Raw genomic sequence first — 23,375 nt, 5'->3', positions numbered from 1 at the left:
TAGAAAGTGAGGTCATCGCCTTCTTCACTAGTAGACTCTAGCTGGACCTTAGGAACCTCGTCTTATGTACGGTTGGCCTAACCCAAAGACCAATAGTCCTTTCTGAATTCTGAATTCTGAACTCTGAACGATAGAATGTTTGATTTGATGTATTTCTCTATGAATGCTCATCTTGCTTGCCGCGAAGCTATCGACAGCGCAAGTGACTTTTGGGCGAAATCATCCCTATCCTTTGGTAGCCGGGGTTATCATGCAAAGCCCCGTATTGATGATAGATACAATTCAGGTGAAACGGCGAAGGTATGGAAAAGCCAACATTCCGACGGGATGCATTAGCCGTCATGATGCTAGCTGGTATCGGGTTTGAGAGGTATGCTTTTGAAGAAAGAAGAGACGGGGAGCTGAGTCAACACCAACATTCGAAAAACTGTTTGTCGCTATGCATATCTTGCCCGCCCAAACAGACCATCGTTGGGGGTAAAAGAAGTAGTTGTGAATCCAAACGGGCTTGTAGTATTTAAGGTATTCTCAGGTTTGGCAACTTTTTTTTGCGCTCGACTTTCGGCGTCTTTCCGTTGATATTCCCTGTTGATGGCATCCTTGGAGGAAAGGAGTTGAGAGAGTGTCGAAGCTAGGTCACTCATAAAGTCCCCAGTGTCTTCTTGGAAGTCGGCAAAATCGTTCCTAAATTTCTCATGGGACGCGGCAATAAAATCGCATAAATCTTTGCGAGCAAGATCGCTCGATAGGAGCGTGCTGCCGTAGATAATCCGAATCGTATCTGCCAGAGAACCACTCGTTGCGTAGGGCGAACTCCCATACTCTTTCAGAAAAGGTCCAAAAGCATCCTTCATTAGGACACGAGCATAATCTTGTAGGTCCATAACAAGATAACGCTGGGCGAATGAGTAGACCTTCGCGTGTAGAACTATAGCATCCCCCGTATAGCTTCGAGAAGTCGGTGAGGAGCTGGATGTAGCATCTAAAAGCACTTAATAGGTTAATAGTAGAGTTATTGCAGATCAGGTAGACTCACTGTGTTCAGTAGATGATTTTGTTGGTTCTTGTAGTACTGATTTTTTCTTGCTTGGATGCAGTTCCCATGGGGTAGTATATTTCTGGGAATAGCAAAATTCCAGAACACAACTGATAGTTTCTTCATCGAAATCGGACCAGTCCAATAAGTCTTGTCCGGCAAACTTCCATGGTCCAGTCACCCTAGCGGTTAAGGCAGATTTGCCTTGGATCAGAGCACCGGGGTGGACATAGAAAGTGGTTTTGCGTTCCCCTACAGCAGCCTTTAACGGGCTTTCCATGTAAATGATTTTCGGCCATTAGCACTTGAACGAGGAAAAGGAAGAAATGGGTTTCGTCCAGTACCTATGGACCGGTGTCTCTTCGACTGAGCTCATGATGGATGGGATGTAGAGTTGCAACAAAGACAGAGGACTTGAGATGGCCGGTGTCAGAAAGAATAGGAAGGAGGGAGGGGGGAGAATGTCATGAGAAATGAAGTTTGAATGAAAATCAGGCTTAAGTGAGAAGACTCCGCAGCAAACTCGTGATGAGCCCAATAATACGACCGCAAGGAATGATAGAAATATTACGATTGGTCTCACAACTATATCATCTTTCGATGCCCCCCAACACGCCTTGTCTTCAGCCCAGCTCCAGAAACCAGTTCTGACTTTGTCTGTCGCTGCTGCGCATTTCCTAAAAGAGCTTGGATTACTGGTCTGGTGATGTCAATACCATCAAATTCTCACTAATAATCTATCACCTAAAAATTATATGAAAGAATACGCGTTTATAGAAGCCAGCAAGGTCAATTCTTAGTATGATCAGAAATGTAGAAGGCAGCTATATCGCCTACACTCAAACCCGACTAAGCCCGATCCGTGCTTGTTAACGTTGTAAATCACGGTTTAGTTGGTGTAAATCTTGTAGTAAGACTCGCTAAGGCTCTCTTTGATTTTTATCTTTTCTATAACTAAGCAAGTGAATCTAGCAAAGTAATACAACTCGTAAATGTTTACAGCCTAAGTAGGTACATACTGACTACAAGTAGGTACCAATCAAGAGTGATGCAAAACAAACGGAAGGAATCAAGCAGATGTGATCGCGGGCCCCGAAGCTCAGAAAGATCTTGCGTGTGGCAATTGCTACCAAGGCGAGAGAAAGAAAGGTATCCCTAATATTGAGATATCAAGGCACTCGTCCACCACTAAAGAAGAAACGATTCTGCTGTTTACTCGGCAGCTGGTAGTAACATCTTCTCCACTCAGCAAGGTAACCGTCTTTCTTCTCACATGTCTTTTGCAGGTCAGCCTTGGAGGACTGAAGGAGAGTAAGCTGAGCCAAAAGTTCGCAAGCTAGTTCAGTCATAAAGTCCCCAGTTTCTTTTTGAAATTGGGGAAGGTAATGAGCGAACTCCTCGTGTGATGAGGCAATAAAGCTGCGAAGCGCAATGCGAGCAGCATCAATGTTAGTATCTGACGAGAGCGTGCAGCTATAGATGATCCGAACCGCCTCCACTAGAGAGAGACTTGTTGCTTGGGGTGAAGAGCTGTATTCTTCTAGACAAGGCTTGAAGCAGTCCTTCATCTGAGTCAGGGCAAAACTTTGTAGCTCATCGATGAGATAATGCTGGGCGAATGAGTAGACCTTAGCATGTAGCACTATAGCATCCCCTGTGTAGCTTCGGGTGGCAAGTGGGGAACCAGACTCAGTATCTAGGTGAAAAGAAGCACTAAGTAAGCTGAGCTCCTGGGCCTTCAAACTCTAATCAACTTACCTTCCTGAGCGTCTAGTTCAGTCAACACTAGCTCTGGCTCTGGATTCCCCGTGTTCATAGCCGACTGCCGTGGGACATCGTATTGCCGGCCATGAAAGAATCTCAGAACGCAATCAATGGTTTCTTCATCAAAATAAGACCAGTCCAATGTTTCCTCTCCGGCGTTCTTCCATGGCCCAGTCACCCTGGCAGTCAAGGCAGATTTGCCCTGTATCAAAGCACCGGGCTGGAAATGGAAAATGGTTTTGTTTTTGCCAACAACGGCCTTGATTGGGTCTTGCATGAATATACTTTTCACTTATCAGTAATAGAATAGCAGTGGAAATGAGATATGGCGGTACCTTTCAAACTTGGTTCCTTCTACCGAGCCCATGATGAATGCCACTCGGATTTTCTTCAGTTAGATATGCTTGTGGTTGACAGAGAAAGCCAGGGGAACGAAGAGGGTCCTTGTAGATAATAAGGAAGAGGAGGCGCTAATGGAACCATGATAGAAAGATGACCGTGACAACCACATGGCAAATATATATCAACTATACGATTGATGCACCCATGGAACCTGACAAAATGATGATGTTTGGATGCATGGCTGCTATAATGCGCGTCCTTTGTCAGGTCAGTTTCACGTTAGTTTGACCTTGCTTTGTGTATGATCCTCGCCCCCAACTAGATAAGTGACCAAAGACACCTGAAAGATTCAAATAAAAAGGAACTGGATAAAGATGCCAAAGGGTCAGAGGTCAGGGGTCAAAGAGAGGTACGTAGAACTTGTGAATAGAAAAAGAAAACCTCAATCCCGCTCCTACAACTAGGCCCGGGCTCCTCAATTCGATATCCGTCCAGAAAAGCCGTACGAGGAACGTTCCCGAACTCCTATGCCGGTAGGCCGTGGGTCCAAATATAGGCTTGAGGCTAGTGGAGTTCCCGACGTGCCGAGAACCCTTTACACGGAATGAAGTGGGAGTGATGATGCGCTTTTAGGGTCGAGCTAGGCACGGAGTGGATTCCGCGGAAGACACACCTACATTTCTAGAATTGGAAGGGTTAGAATAATAGCGCTGGTCGACGTTGTTTACAAGGAAGTGACGGAGTTTGTTGTGTATGGCGGTTTCCGAGACTGTGATTTCTTTTTTGTCGTAGAATAATGCAGATAGCTGAATATGTTCATTGACATGGAGAGGTCCGTGGCTAAGCGCATGAATTGTTTGGCGGCATTTCATCTTCGTTGTCAGGACTTAATTTAAACCGGACCTCGGACTCTGAGAGATGCAACGATTGAAACATGGGGCGGGTCGTAGGTCGTACATTATTACCGAATGATGAGATCCGATACTAGGTGTCTTTTGCGCACTCACGGTTAGCTTAGTCTCCCTTCGCTTCGCGAACCTTTCAACCCTGCCAATTCGAATAGAAAAAAAGCGCCGTCTATTTTCCGTGCCATATTGCCATATTGAGAACGAGTATCCATGCGTGCGCATTGTTCGGGGAACAGACCTCCGCTGACTCTGACCGACTTGCTCGGTCCTTTTGAAACGACGTTGAAAGTTGACGACTTATATCCGTAATCGTCACAAAGGACCAATACCATGAAGCAGATGCAACACAGAGACGGTGTGAGAATCCACCCCAGAAGCTTACTGTCATATTTATTGCCGGTAATCGGCGGAAAAGAGCCAGAGACAGGCCAAACCGGAGGAATATGTGATGACTGGCTCTGTCAACGCGACAATAAGTAGCGGGAGCCGCAGGTCCACACAGGGAAAAGGGGGATCATTTAGGATCTCAATGGATGAGATTGGTCGGCGGCCAGGGGCAGGTTGCAAGGACGGGGCCCACCACAGCGTCAGCGAAATGATGGTCGGCCGATTGGACTGCCGAACATAGTCGGATCATGGCCCGAGGGTAGCGGCAAAAAATTAATGAGGTGGAATAGCCGGTCAGATTGGATTCTAGACACTGGGACTTTGCCAGGGCCCTCGATAATAAAAACCGAGTCCGATATACGGCTAATCCGTGCGTATTGAGTCCAATGTTCGTAGAGTTGATCCCGGGAGATTGTACTGGGAATAACGTGCGGCCTGCGTTTTTGAACAGGGTATATACCGGACATTAGCAGAATGTGTAGGTATAAGTAATTCGATCCCCGAGATATGCCCGGAGAGGTTGTCTAAGCGGTGTCGGGTCTATCTGTATGGACGGGATCCCGATAAGTTCTCGTGGGGAATCCAAAAGCGGCTTAGCGTTGGTGGGGATTCCGGATTTAGCTCGTACTCGTACTAATATATATCTGCCTCGTTGATGTGGTTGTAGGGCTTCGAGGGGGATGAATGGAATATTGACAGTCTGTTCTATGTTAGGACAATATTGGACACAGCTCTGGAATATTTTATACCTCCCTTCACATAGATATAGGTAGTAGATGGCACGTTTGGCGAATTCAGGATCGTCCATCGACCCCCCGCATTTTGACAAGCTCCATAGCATGTCCACATTCGTGCATGGTTAATCGAAATCATGTAGATATCATTGGTCCAACACGCAAATCCTTGTGTGGAGAGGCCTGGTTCTGGCGACTTTCGCTCCATACGGTCCAACAAATGCCAGACTTTATTTCCGTCTATTGTCTCTCATCCCATACATCCTGAGCGGGGAATCCGCGGATAGCCATCGGTTGAGCGTCGGTTGAGGGGTCGGTTGAAGGGCAATAACCTCCGGTTCGGAACGAGTTTGCGGCTGTGTAGATTGACTTGGACATTTGAGCATATTAGAACAAGCGCAGGCCCCCATTGTCCCGGTTTGACCTTGTATAGTTGTACCAGAGTACTCGACTCTACACGACATAACCACCCCGCACCTTCTCTGTCTTGTGACTTTTCTTGTGTCTCCCCTCATATTCTCCCTTGGCCTCTGTTCTCTGTTCTTTGCTTTCAAATATTGACCCTGTCGACACCTCCTGTCCTGAATCTCATATAAAAGCAACACTACGTCATCGGTAAGTACCATGGTCCAAGATCGTGGACAGTCCCCGTGGCTTCCAAATCCACCAAAGAGGATCCTGCTAGTCTCCTGCAAAGGGCATCTCCCGTGCTTCTTGACATTCTCCTATACATCGTGCATTGTATTGACCTGCATCTACAGTAGGACCTGAATACTTCACTATGGCATCCACTCTCAAGGATAGGGCCGCCAACCATGCTGCTGCTTCTGCGGAAAATGGCACTGAGCCCGAAGCTCCTCCCGACCTCCTGCACCAGCCGTACGTCCGCGCCGTCCTGCCCTTCATCAACGGCGGACTGTCCGGTATGACCGCCACCGCCGTGATTCAGCCCGTCGATATGGTCAAAGTGCGCCTGCAGCTCGCTGGCGAAGGAGCCCGCACTGGTCCTCGCCCATCCGCCCTCGGCATCACTCGCGAAATCATTGCCTCCGGGAGAGTCCTCGATCTCTATACTGGTTTGTCCGCCGGTATCCTCCGCCAAGCCGTCTACACTACTGCACGCCTGGGATTCTTCGAAACATTTATCAAGAAGCTCAATGCCCGCGCCAAAGCCGCAGACCGGAACGTAACCTTCGTCGAGCGTGCTGCGGCAGGACTGACGGCCGGTGGAGTTGCAGCCATGATTGGAAACCCGGCCGACCTGTCCCTCGTGCGCATGCAGTCCGACGGTCTCAAGGCCCCCGAGGCTCGTGCTAACTACCGTTCCGTCTTTGATGCCCTCGCTCGTATCACCCGCACCGAAGGAATCGGTGCTTTGTGGGCTGGTGCTTCTCCTACGGTTGTCCGTGCTATGGCCCTCAACATGGGACAATTGACTTTCTTCGCCGAGGCTAAGCAGCAGCTTAAGCAGCATACTTCCCTCTCTGCTCAGAATCAAACTTTTGCTGCTTCCGGAATTGCTGGCTTCTTTGCTAGTTTCTTGTCTCTGCCTTTCGATTTCATCAAGACCCGTCTCCAGAAGCAACAGAAGGACCCCAAGACTGGCTTGGTTCCTTACAAGGGCATGGTGGATTGTGCGCGCAAGGTTGCCAAGGAAGAGGGTTGGTTGCGTTTCTACCGTGGCTTCGGAACATACTATATCCGGATTGCTCCTCATGCGTCAGTCCCCCACTATTTTACCCCAACTTTCCCCCTCACTGACTCGATCTACAGAATGGTTACCCTCATCGTGGCTGATTATCTCAACCTCCTCACCAAGTAAACTTGCTTTGAAAGCCTGGATTATCGGTCTTCGTTCTTTTACATTGCTCTCCGATTACACGATATCGCATCGACACGCTCAGTTATGCGATTTAATACTCTCAGCACGCCACAGGGTCTATTGATAGACCCAATCTGCTATTTTTAATATCCATGGGAAGCGCAGCGTCCGGGGGAAGACAGCCAATTCAACTCCGAGACACTTTATACTCCGTTTGGCCGATGTGCATCGCACAAACCTATAATGGCAAATCACCCATGGTAGATGTGGTTCGACATTCGGAAGACATGGTACCGGCGAAGGGCTATTGCCACATACAATTTATTTTTCTTTGGGAAGAGAAAATGTCGGAGGATACGCGGCCGGCCGGTCTTCTCCGCGGAAAGCCACGACAACAGAATGCAAAACATAGTCTTTGTCACCCCCTTGCTCGTTTTCTTGTTGGTCGGCTTTTGTTGTGTTTCGACAAGCGAATACCCTCTTGTCTTGCTCTGTTCTTTGCCTCTATACCTCTACCATACTTTATGTTGGTCTTGGTCTGCTTTAGATATGTTAGTTAGGTAGTATCCTCAGCGGATATAGTGTTTACTTGCCTATTTCTCTCGTTCCATTTTCTCCGATAGTAAAACATTCCAAGATCTCTTTGTCCTAGATATGGAGTAGTATGTGAGCCTTTGCACTGACTTTGAGCATTCGAACTTTCGAGTTTCCGGTGATGACTATCATATTTTCTAAATTATTGTAGTTAAGAACAGGTAAGTTGTCCCATTGTGTATGTGAATGTATTCCATCCTAACGCCGAAGCAGAAGGCAGGTCCTACAGAATAAAAACAAACAAGAGATAGACATCCCATCGTGAAAGTGAAACTATTCACCATTAAAACCGACATCGTAAAAACAGAGGCCCAAAATGCACCACTGGCAGTAGGCAAGCCAGATGGCCGTGGGGAATCACAAGGGTACAACGTGAAAAGGAATAAAACAGAAGATTTGTTCAAGGTCCAAACCTGAGACTCGGGACCAGATCCAACACAGCCCGTCGTTAAAAAAAATAAAAAGAGAAAAGATCGCATCCAGTCCACTTCTCTTCCGAGTCCATATTAGTTTCGATTAGATCTTCTCCTCGCCAACACGCTTTGACTCAACAGCGCCAAGCGGCAGCACGTCCTCAAGTGTCTCGTCAGTTCCCTGAATATCATCCTCCACGGGAACCGAGTCCTTGATCTTGAAAAAGACAACAGGGACAGCAATGAGGATCGACCCGCACAGAAGACCGAAGTTCGAGGCATATTCGTTCATATACGGCAGCTTCTTCTCGTCCAACGACCACATAACGGCCGCACCGGCGGATTGCAGACCCTTGTAGAAGCCTGCCAAGTTGGCGAGCTTGCGACCGGAGTTACCGAGGGCGCCCATGATCCTAGAAGAAACAATGTTAGTCAGCATGTCAGGGGAAAAGAGGGAGGGATTCTTACCAGTAGACAACACCCTGCCAGGCAGCATCGTACATGCCGTAGAAGAAGTAAAGGAACATAGGACCAACGTAGCCCTTGGTAGTCCAATCCCAGCCCTGGAAACCTGTGATTTTCGCGTCCACATCCTCACGGGTGTACCTCCTCTGCCAGGCGTACCCACTACCCCAAATAACGACCGTGAGGATGAAAAGGCCGACCAAGGCTGCCCTAGCACGAATAGTACGACGGACGCGCTCCGAATCAAGCAGAGGGCCCATGATACAAGCGGCCACGATCTGCGCAAACCAGTACAGGAAGCCGTTCAGGGCCTTGGTGCGCGTGTTGAAGTAGGCGCCGTTGATAGAGTTCTGCTGGTATGTGTAGAACCAGTTGGAGGACCAGAACATGGGGAACAGGAGGACGATCCACGGCTCCGAGCGGACTGTCTCCCACAGGCCGACGATCTCGGACTTCCAAGAGGGGTGCTTCATCAGGATGACGCGCGAGCCGTCGGTACGCACAACCTTGTCTGCGTCACAGATGAACAGAGCAAGACAGGCGCCTGCAAACATGAGTACGATAAAGGCGATGTAGGTACCGTCGCCGACAGTCTTGTTTGACGTGACGTGGATGTTTTGGCCCAGGGGAATCTTTAGATTGACATTGTTAGTTGTTGTTGATGGATGGTCTAGCCAATTGCAAGTATAGGGCTAGGTATCAGGGGCTGGGCTGGTCTTACCAAGCTACCGATACAGGCGCCGATGTTGAAGATAGCCCAGAACCAGGCGAAGTAACGGCCCTTCTGCTGCTCAGTCGGGTAGGACATCATGATGGTGCCCTGGGCGCCCCAGAGTAGACCTGCGCAGACACCGAGGAAGGCGCCGGCGAAGATGTTGAAACCGGGGACATATCGATGCTCGGAGACCAGGAGACTAATGGAGTAAATGCAGTAACCGATTCCACCGAAGGAGAGAGAAAGACGGACGCCGACACGGTTGACGACGGTTCCGGCGAAGAAACCCACGACGGCGAAGGTACTGTTCAGGGCGATGTTCTGTTGTTGACAACTTGTTAGATTGTGCATATAGAACGCGATCCAATCGGAGTTTCGGAGTATCAAATGGGAAGAGTGGAGACGAGATAGAGAACAAGTGCCGAGGTCCAATCATACCATTTTGTCAGCCAAGCTTGGGTCGGACTTGCCACCACCGCCCATCCCGCTCAAGGCGTTAAACATGCCTGGGCAGAGGAAGCAGACAAAGGCGACCATACCCAACTGGATGCGTGGCGAGGCATACCAGCCGGTAGAGAACTTGCCGATCTTCCCAGACTTGTACATCCATCCTGCGGGTCGGGGTATGTATTCAGGTTCGGAGGAAGATTCGACGGGAGTCTTCCGTTCATCCATTATGAATGAAGACGGAGTGATGCCGCAGAAGAATAGACGATAAAAGGTGGATGTAGAGAATATTAACAGGTGTGTGTGGTGATGAGGAGAGAAGATCAACAGGAAGACATGGGATTCTTTAAAACAAAAAAAATCATAAGATAGCCAGCTTGTACAATGTACCCCTGCCACTCGAAGACAGGTATAGGTACTGAGTCCAGATTACAATGCAGAGATAGATGTATCAACAGCCAAAATAGTGTATGTTGCAGGGTAGCATTGGGTTTGGTCACGGGCTGGAGCTAGCTTTATGTGGCTGGCCTTAGGGAAAAGGATAGGCTTAGATATTGGTGGTAGATACAATTGGACAGGGGTTCTTATTTGCGGGGAGCTTAGGTAGGTGATTGGGGGCCAGGACGCTTTGATAGTAGTGTTACACCGGGATGGCACTGTGTCTTTGCTCTGGCAGGCCTTAAGAATAACTGGGGAAAGAGATGTAGTATTTGTAGGTCAGCGACGTTACGACGGGGGCTAATATAGAGTTAGCGAGGATTAGAGTCACATCCCGTGGGAAAAACGGAAAATCCCAACTTGGCAGACTATCGCGAGACTTATCGTATAAGCGATTAAGGAGAAGGAAGGGACGGGTGCTGATTGGTTGGCTGGGGACCCACAGGCGAGTCCGCTGGTTCAACTGCGGGGAGAGGCCAAAAGAGGACTAGCGCAATCATTCTTGTTTCGGAATTTTGGCACATTTTTGACATCTGACAGTCACCACGTTTCTTGATCTATAGTTAGTCGCGGTATAAATCGGATGGAGAGTTGATTTGCAGAGATACAGTCAGCTTCCAGAATTAGTATCAGAAATTAAATTCCGGAACTTTGGTCTGAAACGTTTCATTTTCGGCTTGACCGAAGGGAACTTCATTTAAAAATGTGAAAACGTAAAAGCATATCAGTCGCTGTCTTGGCTTTCATCCTCGGACCCCTTCTCGATCTTGGGTTGAATATCACTATCACTGTCTTCACTGTCGCTGTCGCTGTTGCTGTCCTCGCTATCCTCGCTATCACTATCCTCACTACCCTCTTTATCCTGCGCTTTCTCATTCGGCACATCCGCTTGTACGTCTTTCTGAGCGTCCGCATCCCCATTCTCTTGGTTCTGCTCTTTCTCGTTGTCCGCAGCTATCTCAACCTCTTCATTCCCCGTCTCCTCAATTTCAACTTCCTCGTCTGCTTCTTCATTCTCTCCTGCATTCTCCACATTCTCCGTATCCTCAATCTCCGCATCACTCTCCGCATCGCTGCTTGACCCGTCGTCGGATTCAACGGCCCGAGCAACCTGACTGAGCGGCTCCTGTTTGACGCGCTGTGAGGCTTGCTGAGCATCCACATCCATAGCATCGTCATCGCTTTCCGCGTCACTACCCAACGTAATGCCGGTACTTCGATCCTTCCGCTTTCTCCCATCACCTTCAAGGTGATCGTCTTCATCTTCGCGCTGCTGGAGCTCTTGGGCACGGCGAACCCGTCGTAGTAGAACAGGATCTGGCCGCAAATCATCCGCAGTCAACGGAGTAGAACAAACAGGACATTTGACCACACGGATGCGGTGCTGGCCCCGACGAGATGCCGGGGGCGCAATAGTCGTCTGGCTGCGGCTGATCATGTCCATAATGGCCTCCCGCTCGAAGCTGTGCGGACATTTGGTGCTCTTCACAGGATCCTGGTAAAGTGTGAGAGTCAATGGGCATTTGAGGGAGATGCGCTCGCGCTCAATGGCAATGTCATCGTCGGAGCCGGCGGGCGAGACGCCACGGTTCTGGTTTCGCGTACGTGTCGATACCCCCGATCGCACATTCCTATCTTCCATGTGCTCAAACCATGTAGAGGAGTGTGGCAACGGTGGGACGTCGTCGCCGGGGAACTTGGAGTCGTGGACCATCCGGTAGAAGCCAATGTAGTTGTTATTGCTGGCATATCTAGATCGTAGTTGTCAGTATCTGAGCCGTCGGATAAAACAGCCAATGGCTAGGAATAATCTCATACCTCTCTGTCAAAGATAGCTCCTCCCACTTCTGGACTCCCTCCGTCAACTTATCGACCAGCTTGCGACTAGGCGGGTTCTGTGCATTGCGCTCTCGCATCTCCCTCTCCAGCGCATCTTCAGAATTACCATCGTTGGGATCCTCAGTCCCATCTTCATCATCGTCATCATTGGCTCTCTGCCTTGTCCGCTGTTGACGGGTCTGTCTCACCCCCAAAGCAGCAGCGACATTCTCACCCTCCTCCCTTTCAATTTGACCCAGCACATCGGTTAACCCCTGGAGCTTGATTTCCGAATCGACAATCAGTCGTGTCTTCTCCTCCATCCGCGCAGTAATAGCACTGACTCGAGCCTCTGCGTCAGCAAGCCGCTGGTACTCCTCATTGGACTCGTCGTCGTCGACATTCTCTTCACCTTCACGCCGACGCGCTTCTTTATTTTTCTCGTATCGTCCCCGAGAATCGCTAAGGCGCTCATTTACTTCACCACCTGAGTGTGTGAGTTTCTCGACGGCATGTTGGAGATGGGTGCGAAGGTTGCGGAGGTGATGTGATGCGAGGAGAGCTGCGATTTTGCGCTGGCTTTCTGCTGTAAGGGGTGCCTCGGGGACCTCATATTCTGGCAGGGGTATTGCATCTGAGACTGAGGTATGGCTTGCGTTTCGTCTGTGCGATTGTGCTGATGGTGGATGGGACTGAGATTGCGCTTGGCTTGGTGTGGCCGACATTGTTGTGGGGGAAGAATTCTTGTAGTGGGTGAGTTGGTGAGATGCGGATTACTAGGAGTATTATGCTTTGATTCGGGTACAGGGCTTCCAAGCCGTTGACAAAGAAAGTCCAAGTAACAAAGCGCATCTCGAAATCCGGACGCGAGACGCGATTACGCTAGTCCTGTTTGGGGTTGCGTATACCAACGATAAGCCTTATCACTATAGAACATTGGAAGTACTCTGTCTTCCCCGACATACTACATTGTGACGACTGCTTAGAAAAACGAAGTCAAAATGAGATGGCTTAATCATACACAGCTTCCCAGCAACAAAGGCTTCTTGTTTTATAAATCTGCATTTGCTCTGAAACTAGTTGCAACCGTTAGTCCCACTCTAACTGCCATGTCGAAGATGCGGATGGCTTGGCGTCCGTACACACATTTGATTCAACACAGATCTGCATTTACTGAATAGTATAACGAAGCAACCTTATGCAGCGCTATCCTCTAGCGGTGCAAGTGCCGCCGCTAAGAGACCCAGTGGCTGCTTACCCGCAGCCTATAACTCGATCATACTCCACAGTCAACCCCAAGAGCCCACAATTGACACATGAAATCCTGTCATACCCTTTTTGGGAGTGAGTGGATATGCCCGTAGGCAAGGTTCTCTTGGGAACTGTAATCATCAATCGTGCCATGCAAGTGATTGAGAACTATTGTTATTTGACAAGTAAGAAGAAGAAGATTATTTGGAATTGAAATACAAATGGTGAGCGAGGAAGAGTTCACAATGAAACATTAAAAGAATCCATGAGCCTATACCTTGTAGAAGCAGTATGCATGGTAGAAGCCTAGCGATGTCATCTGTTAGCAACTGCGAAAAGCAATACACATATGGATATTACTCACTGACAGCCTCCTTCTCTTCCTCTGTCATATTCAAAGCACCAGTCGCGCGGTCTCTTACGCCCATGCGATCACCCAGCGGGCCCAGCTCAGGATGATTCTTCTCATCCTCCCAAATATCCAAAAATGGCTTGCGGTATTGTAGTTCTAGGTTGTAATCTTCGGTCAGGCTGGGTTGAAAAGTTAGTTATGCATGGCAACGTGATGAAAGTCGGAACTCACGCTCGGAAAGCCTCCCAGGGAACAACGTATTCGGGAACCTCTTCTACTGCCTCCTTCATGAAGTAACTGTACTTCCACCCGAACGGCGGACGGAAGATTCCGTCTTCGGGGGTTGCGCCAGGGAATTGAACGCGATAGATATCGTTGCCCCACTGGGCCCGCTCATCCTCTTCGACTTCACCATCCTCGGGGCCTTCTGGTTCAACAGGTTTAGCAGCCTCGCGCTCCTTGCGCGCCTTATGGAAGGCAGACACGCGGCTGGTAATGACGTCTGAGTTGGGACAAACCCCAAGGAAACGACCACCTTTCTTCAAGCAACCCGCGACATTGCTGAGCATTTGGCGTGTCTTCTCCTCAGACTCAAAGGCGTAGTGAATGGCAAACATACATGCGACGATGTCAAAGCCTCCACCGCCATAGCGAGAGGCCATGATCGATCCACCGGGCCCGGCATTAGCATCGATACCAACCCGCTGGATGATGTCGATATCGCCCAGCCACTCACCAAAGCAATCTTTCGGATAGAACTCGGCATGGAAAATTGGCTGCGGTGGTCGTCGGCCTCGCTGGCCGCGGCCCGAGCGCATTTGATCGTACCGGCCCCGCGCTTGCTCAATTGAAACATTGGCAGGATCAAGACCGACATAGAGGTCAACTGGCTGAGGCGCCAGCTGCCACTTGCCTAAATCGCCACCCTTACCACAGCCCAGATCCAGTACGAGAAGCTTTTGATTATCAACAGGCGGCGGCCCTTGGCTGTCATTCGCCCAGTCCTTGCTGTCCTCAAATCGCGCGACAAATGTCTCATCCGGGGAGAACTTCTGGATAAGAGTACTCTTCACCCAGTTGTTGAAGCTGCGTAGCCCCTTGATCTTGCTCTCTGTCTTCCGCCACTCACGGCCTCTCTCCGGAACCGCGTTGTAGTGTTGTCGAACCACGTCCGAGATACCGCGCTGCTGAGAGTTGCGCATAGCCTCATCCACTTCTGCGCGCTCACGTTCCTCCTGTTTGCGTCGTAGTGTTTCACGGTCTAAGAGGCCCTGTCGTGCTCCGCCGCCCGGTCTCTTCCGTTGACGCGGTGCATCGGGGGAGGGAGAGCGACGTGGCTGTAGTGGCGATCGAGAGCGTCGGTCTTCGCGTGGTGGAGCGCCGCCTGGGCTGCGAGAGCGGTTGCGTCGCGAGAATACTGACGGCGGAGTTCGGCCCCGTTTCCGGAGGGCTTGATGTCTCTCCTGGAGTCTTTTGCGCTTGGATGCTGCGCTTGATACATGATTCGATCCGTCTGCCGCAGTGTCTCCTTCGATGCTCCTGTGTCTGCCGGTATCTGTTGAAGGGTATGTGGTATTCGTGCGGGCAGGCGAGCGAGGCGTGGACCGCCCACGAGCTGCATCACGAGCTCTATCTCCATTGGGATGATCCATGCTGACGTGAGTAGAGTTGTGAACTGTTTCAGAAGTGATTCGGGAGAACAATGGTCGCGGGATCTGTGGAGGAAAAGAAGGAAAGGTGTATGCCGCACTTAGGATAAGCCTAAATGAAATATATAATTTTAGGTTGATTTCACAGAAATGTCGCCTGCGGAGTTGTGAAAGTCAGAGTTATATCAGAGTAATGGCCAGCTGGAGGTCCAGAGAAAGTCCAAAGAGCTCCGGATCTCGGCCAATCAGAGAGTTCTAAACCAACCCTAATTCCCATTCATCTATCTACAATCTTTCAATGGATTCTTAGATTATGATGTCTAGAAATGAATGAGATAGATGTATTTTTTTATTTTCTTTGTGTTTTTTTTTTATTTTTTTTTTAATTTTTTTTTTTTTTAAAAAAAAAAAAAAAAAAAAACACAAGCCGCTGAAAGACACACTTTGACCCTCTTCATAAAACCCGCGCTCCCAATTAATGTAATATTAAATAGAAATAAAGATACGAATGCAAGATCATTGAGGCAAGACAGCTTTCCGTTTTGGTGACTTAGCCGTCAAAACCTGTCTTACTCGTCGAATTTTCGCCCACCATTCGCGGTCCGCTTTCTTTTTCGCATCCGCATTTTCTTCTTGGCCTGCAGTCTCGGTTGGTGTGCATAGGTCGGTCCGCAATGTATCAGTGGAGGCCATGGTACGAACTCTGCGGCGGTGTTTGACCTTTACGGCCTCCGCGACGATCTGCCACCCAGCACGTAGTTCTTCCAACCTCTCGTTGGGTCGCCCAGTGCCACTTTGGGCTACCTTGTCGATCCAGGGACAATACTCCATATGCTCATCGGCCACATTGAGGGAAGTGTAGACGGTGACGTCTCCATTATCTTTGGGTTTGTACATCCATAATCCCAGGCGACGGAAACACGCTCCACATCCGACTAATCCCGCAGCTCCATCGGAGGCAGTATCCCAGCCGAGCAATGCTAACGCCAGGGCAGCTCGATTGACAGCTTTGGATGTTTCTGTTGAGTCTTGGTTGTCAATGTCTGTAGGCCGAATCTCTCCGTTCATGGATACCGCAGCTTTCTCGGTCTCTTTAAACCATTCGTCCGGAAGTCCTTTGATAAGCACATCAAGGTCAAGGCCTTCTGGAGTCTGAATGATATCATCAGCTGGTAATTTATCGCCCATTTCCAAGATGTTTGTATATCGCATGTGAAGGCCCGACAGGGCAGTATCACAATTGGTCAAAGGGAGATGTTGGATAGTGGCTAATCTGATGTTAGTCATAGGACAAAATGTTCTCAGTCTTATTTGAACTCACAATCACAGCTCTTGTTTCGCCAGGGACAGTTTTCGCCGTGAGCATTACTTAGCATTTTTGCATACTCATCCACCAGCCTCGCACCTGTAGGCATATAGGTTAGTATAAAACCTCAATCAGCTAGATCAGAGATCTGTTGTATTACTCACGGACTTCCTTCCGCTCCTCCACCTTTTCAATGTTGAAACCGTCGAGCTCATCGATTTCATCGGGGAGCTTCACAACGACTGCGCCGCCGCAATCACTCACGCAGGTGACGCGCATGACGTCTGTACAGATCCAACCACGCTTCGCCCATTGCACTTCATTGATCGGAGACGGCTTTGACGTCCATCGGTCGACACGGCGGAAGGTCTCTAACCGCTCGAGAAAACGTTCGCGGTCCCAAGGGACAAAGGTTGGGCGCTTATTCGAAGTTGCGGAGGCTATTCGGTGCCCTGGTCGCGATATCTTGTGGATTGAGTTGCGCACCGCTGTGAGCTCCGAACGGTCGGCGCTGGCCAAGCGTACTTTCTTGATCGATAAGTTGGCGGAGAGACGGTCTTGCGCCGTCGCAGGCGCCGTAGGGGCTGGTTTAGGCGCGTTGTCGGACGTAAGAGGTTTGGATATTGATTCGAGAACACGGTGGAACTTCCGCTTCTTTGATTCTAGAGCGTAGGACATATTGGTGCTGGGCTGAGAAGCAAGTCAAGTGGTGCAGATCAACACAACGCGGAGAGGGTTGGAGCTGCGGCGATCATAACGCCCGAATGTGTATCAGCCTGAGGCACCAACATCGATATTAGGCCCGTACATCGATACTCAGCGGTCAATTCTAAATCGAACGGTATGGATGTCAGTATTCTCTCAATTAGAAATTTAATTCTACTGTCAACTGTTGTACACTGTTGACAGTGCTATTCCACTCCGACAAATGCTCCACTGCTGATTGGCTAAGGCATTCCGTGACATCGTACAATCCTCCGAACTTCACCAACTTTCTTCCTTCACTCATCTGCCTTGACCATGGCTTCTCTGAGGAGCTCTCTGTCGCTATGGCGGAGTGGTGCGCCTCGTTTGGCCAAAGACTTTTTCACATCCCAATGCCTCCCAAGTCAGGGCTACGCAGCCAAATCAATCCGCCAATTCGGTGCCCTCCAGTTCCGTCAACCCAGCAAGATTCAATCGACCCTTCTGAACAATAAGAAATTCTTCACCTCCAGTATCAAGCGTTCAAATGCCGCACCGGCCATTGCAGAGGCGGTGGAAGAAGGCACAACGAAAGGCAAATCGAGCTTCCCCAAAATTAGCGACAAGACCGTTGCCTACTGGCTACTAGGCAGCGCGGCCAGTGTTTTTGGAATTGTGGTCTTCGGTGGTTTGACACGGTTGACAGAATCTGGGTAGGTGGACCGAGGTGCTTGTTTTCCACGAAAAGTGAGCTTCGAATGCTGACGGAACATATTCTGGCACAGATTGAGTATCACCGAATGGCGACCTGTTACTGGCTCCCTCCCTCCAATGAATGCGGAACATTGGGAGGACGAATTCTCAAAATACCGCGCCTCTCCCGAGTTTCAATTGCTTAACCCGAACATGACTCTATCCGAGTTCAAGTCGATCTACTATATGGAATGGATTCACCGGCTCTGGGGCCGGTTTGTTGGAATCTCATTTGTGCTACCCGCAGTCTATTTTGTCGCTCGAAAGAAGGTCTCCACGCCCATGGCGTGGCGCATCTTTGGAATTGCTGGTCTTATTGGTTTCCAGGGATTCCTTGGCTGGTGGATGGTAAAATCTGGCTTGAAGGATGATCTCTTTGCTCCGGGCAGTCACCCGCGAGTGAGCCAATATCGTCTGACTGCTCACTTGGGTGCTGCTTTCGTTTGCTACACCGCGATGTTGTGGAATGGTCTCGCTATTCTGCGGTCTAATCGGTTGATGGCTGACCCGGCTGCTGGAGTCAACCAACTTAATGCGCTGCGCGACCCGAAGCTGGCCTTCTTCCGCCGCTCAGTCGCTGGTATTGCTCTCTTGGTCTTCATAACTGTTATTTCAGGCGGTCTCGTCGCCGGTCTTGATGCTGGGCTTATCTATAACGAATTCCCATGGATGGGCCAAGGACTAGCACCTCCAAAGGAGGAGCTGTTCGATGCCCGCTACTCCCGCCACGAGGACCGCTCCGATCTTTGGTGGCGCAACATGCTTGAGAATCCTTCTCTTGTTCAGCTTGACCACCGCGTCCTCGCAGTGACCACCTTCACCGTCATTTGTGCCTTGATGGCTTACACCCGCGGCTCCCCCACCATGAAGCGCTTCCTACCGGCACCTGCTAGAAAGGGTGTCCACGGCGTGTTTGCGTTTGCGTGTTGTCAAGTTGGACTCGGTATTAGTACTCTTCTCTACCTCGTGCCCACTCCGCTTGCCTCCGCCCACCAGGCTGGAAGCTTGTTCCTCCTGACCTGGGTCATAATCTTGGGCAGCCGAGTCTGGCATCCTTCACGTACAGCCAAGCTCTTGCAGATGGCTGCGAAAGCTCGCTCCCAGCAGCTCTCTAAAACTGCTGCCTCTGCTGTAAAGAGAGTCTAATAATCCTGCCTCTCGAGTGTATGAATATGTCGACCAGGGTTGATTGTGTTCATCGATTGCCTTGGTAATTGATACCATCTCCATTCCTCTGTTGACTCGAGCGATTCTCGAGTCTTATTGTATAACTAGAACTACTGCTTTCATTGTAAAAAACATGTTTTGAACTAAATCAAAGTTTATTGGTTGATCTACCTAAGTCCGAAATTGATATCCCCTTTTTGGTTTTTTTGTTCCCTTTTTTCTCTTCTTCTTCTTCTTTCTTGCACTTTTTACTTCTTCGTCCTCATCTTTCATGTCTTCACAATTGCGTTTCACATTTTCTTACTCTCGGGTTTCAGGTCTCAGTGATACTTCATTCCTCTTGCCAGGCACTTACTCCGCCAACTTCGTAGCAGGTCTCGCAGCGCGCGCAGGGTTGCGGCGTGCTATGATGTATCCAACAGGCAGACCGTCCTCACCAATAGGAATATCAGACTCATCGTGGGGCCACTCATCTCCCACAACCGACATGGTCATATCAGAATCAGTGGATAAAGTATCGACCTGCGGCTCCAAGACCTGGCCACGTGCAGGAGCCATTTTCTGTCCACCTGTATTACTTTGCACATCGCTGGTGGCACTAGGAGTTCCGTTACCAAAAGATCCGAGATCCAGCAGGGTTTTCGCAGCCCTCACATCGGCAGACTCGGAGGATAGGCGGTCTTGAGTCCCATCTAGGGATGGCAAAGATAGCGGCATATCGCCACCCCCCTCGGGGACATGAATAGCTCCAAAGGAAGCGTGTGTATGATCTCCGTTTCGGTCGGCCAGACACTTGCGGCAAACTTGCCAGCCGCAGTTCTGGCAGCGTGACATGCCGTTCTTGTTGCGCTTGTTGCATACGTCGCACTTTGCGGTGTGGGCTGCTACTTCTGAGAAGTTAACGCCGACTCGCCGTCTCTGGGATCGGTGGTTTGCGGCTGCATCGCGGCTCGCCATTTGGCGGCCGTTCGGTGGCACCCGGTTTGTTGAGACCGCTCGAATCGGGTTGGAAGAGATCTTCTTCGGGGTTGATGACACCTGTGTGCTTGGAAATCGTGGATCGCGGAGTGTCGTCTGCGCGGAGTTAAGAGTCGACTGTGTGGGCGCTGTTGATGCCTGAACTGGCTGGGCTTCCTTCAGCCGTAGAGGGATTGGAGGGGCGATATGGTTCTCTATAAGATGGGCTTGTAAGGGCTGAGATGCTGGTTTTTGCTTCTTGTCTTTCTTACCTTTGCCCACGTTCACATTGGGTTGGAACCCCACGGTAGAGACCTATTAGAAAGTTAGCTATATTTGATACCCTCTATTTTTTTAACCATCATTCTGCACGTACGTCTTGGTAGGTAAATCCGGGCTCTCGAAACGCCTAACACAATTTTAGAATGATATCTCAGGGAAAAGACGGATGGAACAAACATTCCGGCTGGGGTCAGGCGGGACAAGCCATCCATTAGCTGGATAGGGTGGGTACGGGTTGGGAATGGTATTGATCTTTTGTGGTGAAGACGAGGAACTATTGCCTGTTCCATCGTACATGTTGTCAGAAAGATGCAAGCTCGGCTGGTTGCGCTTGTTGGCTTCGACAGACTCGTCGAGCTCTCGAAAAGATGGGAGACTCAAGTCTGGGATGCGAGGGAGACGCATGGTACGATGGGGCATGATTGCAACAGAGGTGTGCTCGATGGTACTTGATGATATTTGAAGGAAGAGTTCCTTTGAGCAAGAATGAAAAAGGAAGAGGATGGGGATGTACGAAATGAAAATGGAAAATGGATGTGGTGTAGATAAAAGGCTTGGGGTTGATGAAGGTTCTCAGATGCAAGTTGTACTGGGCATTGTTATATACAGACTCATGGGATCGGATGACGCCTGGTGGTTTGTGGAGAGCGCTTTAGGACAGGCAAACAGATCGAAACCTTCGAAAATACAACACACAACACAGTTCTACTCGATTAAATTCAGCAGCTGATCAACCTCTCGTCAATCTCATTATCTATCTTGAATCAAGTACAAAGGAAGAGGTTTGTTTCGAAATTGGCTGTATCGCCGAGATATTCTTGAGAACCCATTTTATCTGCTGCGTTTATCATAAAACAGAGAATTGCATGCAGCCCCCAAGACGCATCGCACATCAATAGCATCAACATCTTCTCGGGCAATCACGTCATTTTAATCATTTGTGGGCTGTATATTCATCGTCAGTGATATCGGCTCGTGGAAATTTGCTGATATTAATAACATACGGATTCCTTCTTCGGGGCTAGGCTCGATACCGACGACTTCGGCAGCAGTCTTGGGGTCGGCAGCAGTCTTATCGTCTTTCATCATGGGGAAGGTCAACACTTCCTTGATGCTGTAGTTGTCGGTAAGGAACATGACGATGCGGTCAATACCCAGACCCCAACCAGCAGTCGGGGGCAGACCGTACTCGAGGGATTGGCAGAAAGTCTCATCAATCATCTGAGCTTCGTCGTCACCTTGATCCTTCTGATTGGCCTGCTCCTCGAAGCGCATACGCTGGTCGAAGGGATCGTTCAACTCCGTGTAAGCGTTGATGATTTCCTTGGTGCTGTAATTTGGTTAGCTAAAATTCCGCGAAGACTGATAGGCCAATTATAGGCAGAGCGAATTTGGAAAGAACGGGGGGTTTTCAAGCAACTAGAAGTTGGGTGAGAACTTACCAAACGAAGGCCTCGAAACGCTCGCAAAGACCGGCCATTTGACGGTGCTTCTTAGCTAGTGGCGACATCATCTGGGGGTGACCGGTGATAAAAGTGGGGTTAATGCAAGTGTTCTCGATGAACTCGCCAACTAGCTTGTCGAGCATGCGGGCATTGGTCTGAGGAGCCGAGCAATCCACGTTCATCTTCTTGAGGACGCGCTTAAGGAATTCGTTGGTCTCCTGAGTGTGAAGCTGGTCACTAGGGGGGAACTTCTCGCCGCAAGCCTCCTCGAGAGCAGGCATCATCTCCACCCGCCTCCAGGGAGCCTTCCAGTTCACATTGTAAGTTTCGCCAGACTGAGTGTGGAATACGGTCTCGTAACCACCAGTAACGTGCTTAACCAGATTCGAGACGAGATCCTCAGTCAAGTCCATCAGGTCGTACACATCCGCGTAAGCTTGGTAGAATTCGCAGGTTGTGAACTCGGGGTTGTGAGTCAGGTCAATTCCCTCATTTCGGAACACGCGGGACAATTCGAACACACGCTCGAGCCCTCCAACAACCAGCATCTTGAGGTAGAGCTCGGGGGCGACACGCATGAAGAGGTCCATGTCGAGGTCATTATGGTGGGTAACGAAGGGCTTGGCTGTAGCACCACCAGCAATGGCATTCATCATAGGAGTCTCAACCTCAATGAAATCAAGGTTTTCAAAGTACTGGCGGATGTAGGAAACAATCTTAGATCGTTTACGAAGGATATCACGTGACCGGTCGTTCATGATGAGATCTAGGTAGCGCTGGCGGAAACGCTGCTCTTTATCCTGGAAGCCGTAGTGCTCCGAAGGAATCGCATGCAAGCAAGGGGCCAGAAGAATAACCTCAGTGGCGAAGATAGAAAGTTCACCATCGTCACGGTTCTTGGGGTTGGTCCGACCAGGGAAACCCACAATGCCCACAATATCACCTCTGCGAAGTAGCTCGTGCTGCTCTTCGAAGGGCTTTCCGGTCGAGAATTGTGCCTGGCACATTACCTGGATCTTAACACCCTCTGAGCGGATGTCATAAAAGTTCAGCTTGTTGCCGGAGGTACGCTTGGTATAGATACGGCCAGCAACGCGGACGGTAACATCGGGCTTCTGTTCGCCCTTCTGGAGACCCTCATAATCCTTAACGAATTTGCGGAGATCGGTATCGACGTGGAATTTGTGTGGGTAGGGATCCGGCTGCTTAGTTTCGCGCAGCTTGTTGATCCTCTTGCTACGAATCTCGAAGTATTGCTAGAACGACACATTAATTAGCGTCGCAGGACCTAGGAATCGACCCAGGAGTAAGATCACTAACGTTAGGAGTCAAGTTGGCCTCGTCATCCTCGGCAGACGATTTCTTCTCGGCCTTGGGCTTAGGGGGAGCAGCTGCCTCCTTCTCCTTCTTCTTGGCGTCCTTCTCACGCTGCTTCTGGCGTCTCTTCAATTCAGTTTTGGAGACTTTCTCGCCGGTGACATCATCGAGAAGAAGGTTGGCAATGGAGGCAGTGGCCTCTTGAACAGGATTGGAATCCGCCATAATGTGTGGTTACAGAGAACAAGAAAGTGGGATGGTGGGATGGTGGGATAAGACCTGAATTTTTGGGCGGGGATCGGCACGGCATGTGATTGGACGATTTCCTA

At 49.8% G+C, this 23,375-nt stretch overlaps 10 protein-coding genes across 10 annotated transcripts; 2 read left to right on the top strand and 8 right to left on the bottom strand.

The window, feature by feature from the left end:
* Positions 1–437: 437 nt before the first annotated feature.
* On the bottom strand, positions 438–1,412 carry LCP9604111_6705 (uncharacterized protein; the record flags this gene model as incomplete). The annotated part of the gene is made up of 3 exons (XM_039074656.1): positions 438–982; positions 1,037–1,308; positions 1,381–1,412. 3 exons carry the CDS (start codon positions 1,410–1,412, stop codon positions 438–440), a joined length of 849 nt encoding a protein of 282 aa, XP_038927344.1.
* A 793-nt stretch (positions 1,413–2,205) lies between these two features.
* Positions 2,206–3,167, bottom strand: LCP9604111_6704 (uncharacterized protein; the record flags this gene model as incomplete). Its single annotated transcript, XM_039074655.1, has 3 exons — positions 2,206–2,732; positions 2,795–3,084; positions 3,136–3,167. The coding sequence occupies 3 exons, from the start codon at positions 3,165–3,167 to the stop codon at positions 2,206–2,208; spliced, it is 849 nt and encodes a 282-aa protein (XP_038927343.1).
* A 194-nt stretch (positions 3,168–3,361) lies between these two features.
* On the top strand, positions 3,362–6,993 carry LCP9604111_6703 (putative mitochondrial dicarboxylate carrier protein; the record flags this gene model as incomplete). Its single annotated transcript, XM_039074654.1, has 8 exons — positions 3,362–3,409; positions 3,465–3,551; positions 3,607–3,675; positions 4,636–4,651; positions 5,605–5,660; positions 5,771–5,786; positions 5,933–6,890; positions 6,945–6,993. The coding sequence occupies 8 exons, from the start codon at positions 3,362–3,364 to the stop codon at positions 6,991–6,993; spliced, it is 1,299 nt and encodes a 432-aa protein (XP_038927342.1).
* A 1,110-nt stretch (positions 6,994–8,103) lies between these two features.
* On the bottom strand, positions 8,104–9,855 carry LCP9604111_6702 (DUF895 domain membrane protein; the record flags this gene model as incomplete). The annotated part of the gene is made up of 4 exons (XM_039074653.1): positions 8,104–8,413; positions 8,469–9,097; positions 9,187–9,501; positions 9,619–9,855. The coding sequence occupies 4 exons, from the start codon at positions 9,853–9,855 to the stop codon at positions 8,104–8,106; spliced, it is 1,491 nt and encodes a 496-aa protein (XP_038927341.1).
* Positions 9,856–10,789: 934 nt separating this feature from the next.
* Positions 10,790–12,608, bottom strand: LCP9604111_6701 (SUMO ligase MMS21; the record flags this gene model as incomplete). The annotated part of the gene is made up of 2 exons (XM_039074652.1): positions 10,790–11,816; positions 11,884–12,608. 2 exons carry the CDS (start codon positions 12,606–12,608, stop codon positions 10,790–10,792), a joined length of 1,752 nt encoding a protein of 583 aa, XP_038927340.1.
* Positions 12,609–13,405: 797 nt separating this feature from the next.
* On the bottom strand, positions 13,406–15,138 carry abd1 (mRNA (guanine-N7)-methyltransferase; the record flags this gene model as incomplete). Its single annotated transcript, XM_039074651.1, has 3 exons — positions 13,406–13,440; positions 13,499–13,665; positions 13,718–15,138. The coding sequence occupies 3 exons, from the start codon at positions 15,136–15,138 to the stop codon at positions 13,406–13,408; spliced, it is 1,623 nt and encodes a 540-aa protein (XP_038927339.1).
* A 513-nt stretch (positions 15,139–15,651) lies between these two features.
* Positions 15,652–17,119, bottom strand: LCP9604111_6699 (uncharacterized protein; the record flags this gene model as incomplete). The annotated part of the gene is made up of 3 exons (XM_039074648.1): positions 15,652–16,403; positions 16,457–16,540; positions 16,606–17,119. The coding sequence occupies 3 exons, from the start codon at positions 17,117–17,119 to the stop codon at positions 15,652–15,654; spliced, it is 1,350 nt and encodes a 449-aa protein (XP_038927338.1).
* A 342-nt stretch (positions 17,120–17,461) lies between these two features.
* Positions 17,462–19,024, top strand: cox15 (cytochrome c oxidase assembly protein cox15; the record flags this gene model as incomplete). The annotated part of the gene is made up of 2 exons (XM_039074647.1): positions 17,462–17,838; positions 17,911–19,024. 2 exons carry the CDS (start codon positions 17,462–17,464, stop codon positions 19,022–19,024), a joined length of 1,491 nt encoding a protein of 496 aa, XP_038927337.1.
* A 372-nt stretch (positions 19,025–19,396) lies between these two features.
* LCP9604111_6697 (uncharacterized protein) lies at positions 19,397–20,704 on the bottom strand (the record flags this gene model as incomplete). Its single annotated transcript, XM_039074646.1, has 4 exons — positions 19,397–20,217; positions 20,275–20,317; positions 20,379–20,411; positions 20,462–20,704. 4 exons carry the CDS (start codon positions 20,702–20,704, stop codon positions 19,397–19,399), a joined length of 1,140 nt encoding a protein of 379 aa, XP_038927336.1.
* A 514-nt stretch (positions 20,705–21,218) lies between these two features.
* Positions 21,219–23,271, bottom strand: LCP9604111_6696 (lysine--tRNA ligase KRS1; the record flags this gene model as incomplete). The annotated part of the gene is made up of 4 exons (XM_039074645.1): positions 21,219–21,229; positions 21,289–21,614; positions 21,727–22,985; positions 23,050–23,271. 4 exons carry the CDS (start codon positions 23,269–23,271, stop codon positions 21,219–21,221), a joined length of 1,818 nt encoding a protein of 605 aa, XP_038927335.1.
* Positions 23,272–23,375: the final 104 nt, after the last annotated feature.

Source organism: Penicillium roqueforti (genome assembly GCF_015533775.1).
Source record: "Penicillium roqueforti strain LCP96 04111 chromosome Unknown scaffold_18, whole genome shotgun sequence".
Lineage (NCBI taxonomy): Eukaryota > Fungi > Ascomycota > Eurotiomycetes > Eurotiales > Aspergillaceae > Penicillium > Penicillium roqueforti.
The sequence above is the reverse complement of the archived record's forward strand: the minus strand, read 5'-3'. Positions and strand labels throughout refer to the sequence as shown.